At 39.5% G+C, this 10,138-nt stretch overlaps 1 protein-coding gene across 1 annotated transcript; it reads right to left on the bottom strand.

Moving 5' to 3' along the window:
* Window positions 1-300: 300 nt before the first annotated feature.
* On the bottom strand, window positions 301-4,960 carry foxf2b (forkhead box F2b). The gene is made up of 2 exons (XM_061240177.1): window positions 3,560-4,960; window positions 301-991 (listed from the first exon to the last, which is right to left on the bottom strand). Exons 1-2 carry the CDS (start codon window positions 4,533-4,535, stop codon window positions 816-818), a joined length of 1,152 nt encoding a protein of 383 aa, XP_061096161.1. The 5' UTR covers window positions 4,536-4,960; the 3' UTR covers window positions 301-815.
* Window positions 4,961-10,138: the final 5,178 nt, after the last annotated feature.

Raw genomic sequence — 10,138 nt, 5'->3', positions numbered from 1 at the left:
GATGATGGACAGCTCAACTGAGCTCCTCATATAGCCTATCTGTGTTTACTGTTAACGTTTGGACATTACAGTCTCCATTTCTATCAACATGCAAAGAACTGTAGCATATCTGTATATAACATTGAGTTATTCCGTATTTATAAAATGCACATTTTGATGCTATAATAATAATAATAATAATAATAATAATAATAATAATAATAGGTAAATATTTCTGCATAAAATATTACGTCTTCCCTGTAGGTTGTACGAAAAAGCTGTTAACATTGGAAAAGAGATAGGCAAGAGGACACAAATATGTAAAATATAACAGTTTTATTGTAATACTTTACAACAACAAAAACACTGAAGCAATTCTTGGAGGGTATACAGTAAGTGCAAAATTGTATTTTTTTTATCATAAAAAAGCTTTGTGTACGTGTATATTTACTTTTATACATTTGAATATAGGTTATATTTTCAAAGATTCATATGCCTAGTTGACGACTGAATGTTACACGCTGTTCCCCCACTTCTTTTAAAGAAGTATACATTATGGGTTGTTGGAACCGTAAATGGATAAAATGCGAAGTGGTTTGCAGGCAGAGAAACACCGACGCGTTTCCTCTTTATGTGTCCTATTGCTTATGCTCGTGTGTGTTGCTTATAACTCAGTCATATTGCTGGTCATTTTTATTTGTGTTCATCGCATCACTGCCTTGTCTCGTCTATAGATCGTTTAATATACTGAAAACGTCTCTTTGTTTTTATATTTTCTTTGTCTGTTTTACTTGGCACCATTAGCCTACTAATTACGCACTTGGACGCGCTGTCGTTCACATCACGCACGGCTTGATGTCTTGACAGACACTCTGATGGTGGTGATGATGATGGTGGTGATAGTACGAGCCACTCGCTGACGGGTGGAAAGAGGAAATTCCGTTAAAGTTCAAAACGAAATCTTTTCTGTCACACACTGGAGATGAGTGGCTTTGGTATCGAGGTATCCCAACTGTAAGCAAAAGAATAACAAAATACAATGAGTGAACTGTTTTTCTTTTCTTCAATTTTTGTTCACAAATTAGCCTAAAATTCAGTATAACTGTTGTGTGTCAAATCATGGCTGTAGTCTGAATTGGTGGGGGGTAATGGCATATGATATTCATAATAGCACGCTTGATATTACAACTGACTGAGATGTCTTTGTTTTCATGAAATCAGATTTTCTCCCATTTTGGGTATGTTCCGCCCTCTCTACCAATTTCTGAAAGCACACTTAATGCGGCCTAGGTTATTAACCAAGAAGAGGCTATATCACTCCGGATCTTGGTCGCATAAAAATGGTTGATTTCTAGTGTAAGAAAAGAATTGGCCTTGACAGCAAACACAGGCGTCTCCTCCTTGTATTTCATAATATATCAAAGCAAATGTATGGCTTTTATCAAGAAGAGAATCCCCGTAAGCCGTTTTCATCATTCATGTAGGCATTTCATCCCTACTGGCCTCATACAAACACGGTTATATTTTAATAAATAATAATAATAATACGAATTTTAAAAAAATGTGGAAATGTGTTATACTTATAATTATACTTATACTTATAATTATGTAATATACTGGAAAAGGCATTCTCAATTAAGGAAGGCCTATACACCATAAGAAAGCAGGTGATAATATCCAACATATTTCTTGTGTTACCACTTTTGTGTCACTGTGGATAAGAGCGTCTGCTAAATGCCTCGTAATGTAATGTCATGTAACGTGTTACTTTCAACACATTTATATCAAAGTTACTATTTTTGTGTAAAAAAATATACAATTTAGGTACGACGAATGGATAGTTTTTTTTAAACACAAATTGTGTTGCCCTTAACTAGCTGTGTGTTAAAAATAGCTATCCCTTCTTAATACATTAATTGTATAATTTGATAATACCTCCAAGTAAAAATAAATAAATGACACGTATCTTGTTTTTAACTCATCTGTTTGGAGAGTGCTCATCGATTTTATCACATGTGGTATAGGCGCAGGTACCACGTCATACGCAAAAGGGAGTGTACAAGTGTGACTCCAGCACTTGATGTTGCAAGTGATGTTGCAGTGAGCGAAATGTTTGTACCCAGTCTTGTAAGTTTTCACAAAAAAACAAAATTCACAAAACACATGTTCCATTAGTTTTGCCCTTTTGTCCCTTTTTTTATTATTATTATTTTTTAAACTTTTATTTACTTATATTTTTACAAAATGTGTTCAACTCGTGTGTACTTCATAATTTTCAGGTGTGGACCGTTATTTGAGATAAGGGCGCGCTCTATAGGCAGGTCAAAACAGCACCAGATGTGATGCTTCCTCGCGCGGAATAGACGTGCTCCTTTCCCGGTTACATGTTGGTCTCTATAGCGCCGAATTGCATGGGAATGGCTCAGTTTTCAGAAACAACATTCTCCGTTGATTGACAGTTCTTATTGGGCATAAGAAACAAGGACAAATGCACAAGGGCGCGTGTTATGAAAAGACACAAATCGCATAAAATTTAACAAGGCCTAACTCTCCCCGTGGACCAGCACAGCTTGAACAGCTCTCTGGTGTGGTCCCGCTAAAAACTGTCCGTGTTTAGCTAACCTCCTCGACCCGAGATTAAGAATTAACATTAGCAGCACCAAAGGAGGTTTCTTTTTAGCAGAACCCTTGTAAAATGCACATTTTGTGTCTTCGTCTCATAAATAAAAATCACGACAAGGTGTCTCGGAGGCCTAGTTATAAGCTAACAGAATAAGGCAAATATTCTTGACAAAATAATGGGAACATCAAATACGTTCAGAAAACTTTTTTGGGTGCGCTTTTAAGCTTCGAGTTCCATTACCCAATCAACATTAGCCGTTATTTCCCAATTTCTCCACGAGAATTCAGTGTATTCAAAAATGAATCACAGAGAGGGCGATTTCTGATTACATTAAATCCTCCTCTACCATTAAAAATCCCTTCATTTATATATATATATATATATATATATATATATATATATATATATATATATATATATATAAATATAAATTAATGGTGAGAAATATGTATTTCTAATTTCCTGGCATTTACAATGAACAAAGGTTAGGTTTGTGTGTTCTTAAGATCAAGCAAACGTCTAAATATAGGTTATAGACTTGTTTACTTAAAAATACATGACGAAAATACATATGACATTGCGTAAGACTGCACTGTAACGCTGAAACAATTTACAGATGTAGCCTGATGTTCAGGGTAATAAGGAACACGAGTAATGTCAGGAGGTGAATATGTTGCGCTTCATAAAATGTCAACATACTTTCCGCGGAAAGCTGGCATGGGGAGGAAAAAAGAAAATCGAGTCTTATTTTTAAAACGTCTTTAACGTTTTGTGGGAGTGTAGCTTTCCGACGGGTAAGTTAATGAAGTAAAATAAACGTACAAACTGCGACATAGTCAAAACACTGACGAGCCCCGGGGATATACGCTGCAAACGCACATAACTTGTTCAATGGGTCTGCCCTGAACATTTTTGTAGGCGAATAGACTCGCTACACATTTGCAAAAGGCACTTTACCTGAAATGTCAGCCGTGTCCCTGGCGTTCTGATGGAGATAGCTCTGCTCCAACGAGTACGACGACATGCTAGAATGTAAACCGGAGGACGCAGGGCTGTTGGAAGCCAGTGATTGTTGCTTGATGTACGGCGAACCGCTAGAGGATGCCCAGTGCGCAGAGGTACTTGCGTAGGGCGAGTGGCACTCAAGGGCGCTCGCCATTGCGGGGGAAGAAGGCACGGGACTGCTGCTGCTGTCCGGACCATAATCTCCATTGGACGTTACCGGGCAACTGGCCATGTAAGTGGATCCCGGGCTGGGGGACATGTGTGGGACGTGGTGGCCGCCGCTGAGGCCGTCGTAGCCTCCTGTCATTGAATTCGTCATCATGTCTAAGTTGTAGCCGTTGGTGTGACACGCCAGGGACGCCGAGGGCGCCTGGAAATCAAAGCTCTGAGGTAAAATGGAAGTGCCGAACCCGATACCGTTCATCATCCTGTACATGGGCTTCAACGCTTGACATTTTCTCCGAAATCCCCGAGGTCTGCGGCGAAACGAGCCTTCCTCGAACATGAACTCGCTGGCCGGGTCAATTGTCCAGTAGTGCCCCTTCCCCGGTCTTCCCAGGCCCTTAGGCAGTTTGATGAAACACTCGTTCAGAGACAGATTGTGCCGGACAGAATTCTTCCAGCCCTGGTAGGATCCCCTAAAGAACGGGAATCTGGCTTGGAGGAACTGATAAATCTCGCTCAGGGTCAGTCTTTTTGTCGGCGAGCTCTGGATTGCCATCACGATGAGGGCAATGTAGGAATAGGGCGGTTTTTCCGGGCGCCTCAGTCCGGAGTTCGCCTTCTTGCCTTTCGAAGAGGCTGCCGTCGCTGCGCTCTCCACGACGGACTGCGCGCTCATCAGGGCGGTGTGCAGAACTCCAGATGCCGGACTTGATCTCAAAGGTGGCGTTGGGTCCAGCTGCTGCTGCGGAGTTTCGGTCGTCATGTCTTGTCCGCGCGCTCAAAAAAACGGTTGAGCCGATTAAGGAAAATAGGGGTGTACAAATAAGAGATTCTGTCTTAAATAATGGACCTTTGAGTAACGAGAAAAGAAAGAGTGCCTTGTTAAACTCCACTTGACCGCTGGACGTCGCAGGCTGTTTCACCCAGAAGCGGTCGAAAGGGGGGAGAGAGTAACTCTCCCGTTCGGATGAAAATGTCCGTGTCCTGAAAATGGCGAGAATGTTGCTATTAGAAAAAAAAAAAAAAAAAAAACCTCGGCGAGAGCGCAGGTCGGTTTCCAATCGTGTTAACCCGTTACTGTGGTGTGCAGTGACTTTTCCCCGTCTAGTCGATATGAGGTTTACTCCAAGAAGACAGCGGTTCTGCGTCGCTCGGAATGCAGCTCTGCCCTCGACCTGGTGGCCATCACTCGCCCTAAGCCTTTAAGAGGGGGAAACGTAGCGCTCCTCGACTTTTTGCGTATAGCCGCTCAGCCAAACAAAACGCGACCACCTATCAATTCGTAAATCTTTCTTCCCTCAAGACCCCCCCCCCCCCCCTCACTCCACCCCCCGCCTCCAAATCCCTCCAAGAAATCAGCAGCGACCAGGGACCACCTCCCCTCCCAGAGCTGGCTCCGGTCCAGTCATCATCCTAGCAGGAGGCGCTTCTACACCACCAGAGCCCCTCTCTCCGGTCTGACATTTCTAATACACGCAATTACACCATTTATCAAACCTCCTTCAGACATTCCGATCAACATCACCACTCGCCAAACGCACAAGGTAAAGTTCTCTGATCCTTTCTGCTTGCATGCCTCCAGTCAGATCAGTGTCCGCTTGTTCTTTGGACAATTTACGGAAGGGAGCAAAAATCAGGCTTTGCCTAGGAAATTTCCACTTAAAAAAAAAAAGAAAAAGATGTATGTTGTCAAGGCCATGTAGTCAACTATACAAGACCAAAGCCAACATATAAGCGTGTAATTTTACGAAAGGGTAACGTAAGCTTATAGTTTTTTTTAAGTTTTTTTACGTGAGAGTAGAAAAAAAGAAACGCGGGGGGGGAGGTTGCTACGTAAACGGTCAGCATTGATAATGCAGATGGATCAGTCAACACTTAGCAGAGGAAATCTGAAATAAAATTCGCAGAGCGTGAGAGTCCATACGTAACCAGCTCTCATAGAAAACAAACAGAGCCGAGCGCTGAGATCGTGAAAAGGTGGTCTTTGCTGAGTGTATACATGTGTATGTAGGGGGTTGTTCTGGGTAAATGGCTTTGACATGAGTGGAAGCAGGCTTTTTCCATCAAGAGCTGCCTAGATACCACACACAGCGCGCCAGTGTCAGCTTACCGCCCCGAGCCGGGATCCTATCCCCTGAGCTCTACATTAATTAGAGAAAGAAAACCGAAATTAAGCGAGCGGGCGACGACAGCTTTCCTGCTCGACGCTGACATGACATAGATATTTTTTTTTGTCGAGCGCAATGCAACAACAACAAGACAGCGGTAATAATAATCTACCAGGCCTGCGCGTTCATATTCAGCCCAAGATATAGTTAGTAATTACGAATATGAAGCAGTGAAATATAATATTAGGCGAAATATAGGCCACAACACAATATACACAATCGTATGGATAATCTTTCTACTCTAATATTTCCAAATGAAAAGTAATACTATTGGATGCATGTTCTATGCTAATTGCAAATGTTCTATATAAATCCGTACAATTTCCCAAAATGAATACGGCTAGGCCTTTTTCTCGGCCCACTGTATTTCTTCTTCTTCTGCTATAATAGCCTGCTGATAGCTGCTGCTGACACTACACTGGAAACTAATGTCACTAATATCACTTGGTTTATTGTTACGGCGAACAACTGTAAAAATAAGTATTATTAGTCTTATAGCAATAGTTTTTAGAAAGTATTACTAACAGGAAAGTAACTACAGGCTCACCCAACTATTTTCCCTTTTCCTAAAATGTGATTGATATGTAATTGGATTGGTATTGCATTATTTAGTCTTTAAAAAATCTGAATAAGATTAAGTCACCTCCTGTGTATTATTATTATTATTATTATTATTATTATTATTATTATTATTATTATTATTATTACTACTACTACTACTACTACTACTACTACTACTACTACAACTAATAATAATAATAATAATAATAATAATAATAATAATAATAATACTAATACTAATAATAATACGTTTCTTACAGATCTTCATCGCGCGCTTCAGCATTTAATTCCGCATAGTCACTGCAATAATTTGACAGCTTTTCATAAAGACTTTAGACACGTTAGGTACGTGTTTTATAACTGAAGACCAGAAGAAGATTAAGACCAAAAAAATACCGAAACAAAACTCCGCAAGTTTGTCTTTTGTACAAGAATAAAAATGTTCTGAAAATTACAGCCTGTACTAAGCAGGATACCAACTGCCATTTTAATTGGTGAAGAATTAAATTGTATTTTACAAGCATTATTTTTGTACGGAAATTCACTTGTCAAAATTGCATCGACAATGAATTTGTTTACACGTCAAAAGTTTAACATGTAGAGATTCCTGGGGATTGTGTTGCGCTTTGAATGTTTAGTCTTTTAATGTTTAATGTTTTTTTAATTAATTGATATAAAATCATGACAATTTTTCACAATGGTTAAATAAAATGAATAAACTAAAAGCAATTCTAATTAATTCCCATAGGCTATTGTAGTCCAACCGCTGTTAACCATAATTGTTTTTAAGAATCTGTGTATATATGTGTGTGTGTGTGTGTGTGTGTGTGTGTGTGTGTGTGTGTGTGTGTGTGTGTGTGTGAAAGGGAGAGAGGGAAAGCGAGAGAGAGAGATGGAGAGAGAGGGAGAGAGGGGGAGGATATGCATTAAGTGTGTGTGTGTGTGTGTGTGTGTGTCGTGTGTATCCGTGTCTCACTATTAGGACCTCTCTTTTAAGTGAAGAAATAAAGAGCCTTTAACAATGCATATCAACAATAACCTTTGCACTTCACAAAAAAGGATGTGCAGATAAAATCATTTTCCTTCATAACAAAAAAAAAAAAAAAAAAAAAGAAACGTGAAAGAACCTAATCGCTGCAGAATTTCCTGCAACATCAAAACTGATAACCCCCGCCGTGTCCAGGATGCATCGGCCGGCTAAAAGTAAACTCTTGCCGCGCCAGAAAAATACTTTGAAGACGTGGAATGGGTCTCTTGAGTCTGCTATATTCTTGGCACATGGTGAAGGATCCTCATTCTAAAGACTTTATGAATCTCAAAGCATCTCTGATTGTCCGACAGCCAATTATGTTTGGAATTACGCATCTATGGATTGTACTTATAATTACTTGAAGTGGGACTTTACGTGGTTTTCATACATTTATCATTGTGAGGAATAAAAACGAGTTCGTCACGCGGGTCTTTCACCTCTCACCCCTTTCTACTTTTCAGCGTTCCTATTGGCCATTCCTAGTTCTGACGAAAAATGTAAATACAAAATATCTGTATCCGCTCTCTAAGCAACAAGTACTGGGAGGGGAAACAATTAATTACACTGGGCTTCAGTTTGACATGTAAACCTTATCGACGTGTTTGGAAGTATTGTGCGTAAAATAATTAGTAACCGAAGACATGAACTGACTTTCCAATGCATCGACGCCGGTCAGTTTTTATACGGGCTTATACCTGACTCTAACATAATATAAAATAATACAAACGTATACAAATAATATTATATGATAATATTACACCGCAGCAACATAATAATTGTAGTAATAATAAGGATATTGTGAACGTTTTAAGCATTGAAAATATTGTGAACGACCTTATAAACATTTACTACACATTGAATGGCCATAACTGAGTATTGCGTGCATATGGGAAGACATTCTAAGCAGTGCGAGGTCCTGTATAATTTTGCTGATATATTATTAAAGCAGGTCAGCTAGTGTTCTTGTATTGTTTTAGTTTTTGTGCTGTTCTTGTATATCGCCCTTCATCATGATGTAATTTAGACCATATTTTAGGATGAAAGGATACCCGTTAGATTATAGATGTTACAGTTCTTATTCCGTCGTAGTGTTTAGGAATTTAGCAAAACAATAAAGAAAATCGATGCTTGTTTGCAAAATATGACATGGTGTTATAGTTGAATTTTATAGCCCAATAGCCATTATGTTTACTATATATTTACAATAGGCGGTATTTCTCAAGACAATGTACAGCGCACATTAACCGAATAGGCACACCATTTAGAAAATATATATTATTGTGTCAAGATGCTCTTCCTGTTGAACATTTTCTACTTGACCCTTTAGACCTTGTATAATGACTGCGAATGGCAGGTCTAGACAAAAACGAAATGTTATTTTTGTCGAAATTAATGAAATTTCACTTTCTGGACTAAAATAGTGTTTGTGTATTATTGGTCCGGGCACTTTCATGTGCGATGATGGATATGTTAGATATTTCAGAAGCCTTTTTTTTTTACAAGGTACTATAGCTTACTTATGAGAAGATTGTTATAGTATTTATTATTGCACAATAATAAACTATTTTCGTATCGTGTCGGTACTGCTTTCCTGTCTCAAGCTTTTCACTCCTGAAGGCCCAATTAGTAATGTTGCTATGGGAGACTGCGCTACAGTTTCATTTAGCGCAGGCTGCATGACAATTGGAAATCGTCCAAACTGAAAGTAAAATGAAAATATGAAACTTTTTTTAGATAAAGAAAAATCTATATGATACAGACGTACAACATCTGGAGGAGTAATGTTGCTAAACAAGCTGCTTCGAAGTTACTTGAAAGATCAAATTAAACTTGAAGTTTATTTTTCACTTTTCACAACGAACACCTGAACGTCCTGATAACCACCCTTTTAAATATGCCGGGATGCGCCCAATATAGAGCTTCTGAAAATAAGGGATTTTGACAACATTTAGGCCTATTGCAGGTTATAGTTCTCGTTTATGGTTTTCCTCCAGGTCATTGTCAGGTTGAATTGAATTTTAGGCAGTTCGAATTGTCTTATATTATCCCTTCCAACAAACAAATGGATAGAACGCCCGAGAAGGGGGGTTAATTACAACCTTTGACATTTCTTTTTTTAAAACGGAACATCGTCTAAGTGCAGTTACCACGACAGGAAAATCAGGAGTGAAAACGACCGAACGTTTAACTCGAATCCTCCTCATCTTTAACATAGCCGTTTCCCAACCGGATGGCCTGCGTTTCCAGCATACATGCGGCGCCGCAATTCTGTCACTTTCAACTTTGATCCGCCAAAGCGATTTCATAGGCACGCGTTGTATCACATTTACTACCGTGTCGAAGAAGGATCTCTATTCAGATTTTATTGTAGAAAACAAAATGGCCATAAACTGTATCCGAATTAACCTTTTTGGGGTGGCACGTGCGCGAAATGTCTCTCAACGTTTCGCCGATAGAACTCACCTTAGTTGTCGAGTTGAGGCGCGAGCTTACAGAGCTCTCTCGCAGGTGTGCCATTCTGGAGTTTCACCTGCAGGTTGCAGCATTGTACTTGAAAACGTCTTGTTTTTTTTCCCATCGCTCTTTACCTGTCACCTGCGGAGCACG

This window comes from Conger conger, chromosome 4, assembly GCF_963514075.1.
Source record: "Conger conger chromosome 4, fConCon1.1, whole genome shotgun sequence".
Taxonomy (NCBI): domain Eukaryota; kingdom Metazoa; phylum Chordata; class Actinopteri; order Anguilliformes; family Congridae; genus Conger; species Conger conger.
The sequence above is the reverse complement of the archived record's forward strand: the minus strand, read 5'-3'. Positions and strand labels throughout refer to the sequence as shown.

Coding starts and splice junctions, on each gene's coding strand:
- foxf2b (XM_061240177.1), bottom strand. CDS start 4,535: ATGACGACCGAAACTCCGCAGCAGCAGCTGGACCCAACGCCACCTTTG. Junction 992..3,559: donor GGACACGGCTGACATTTCAG/GTAAAGTGCCTT, acceptor TTTTGCTTACAG/TTGGGATACCTCGATACCAA.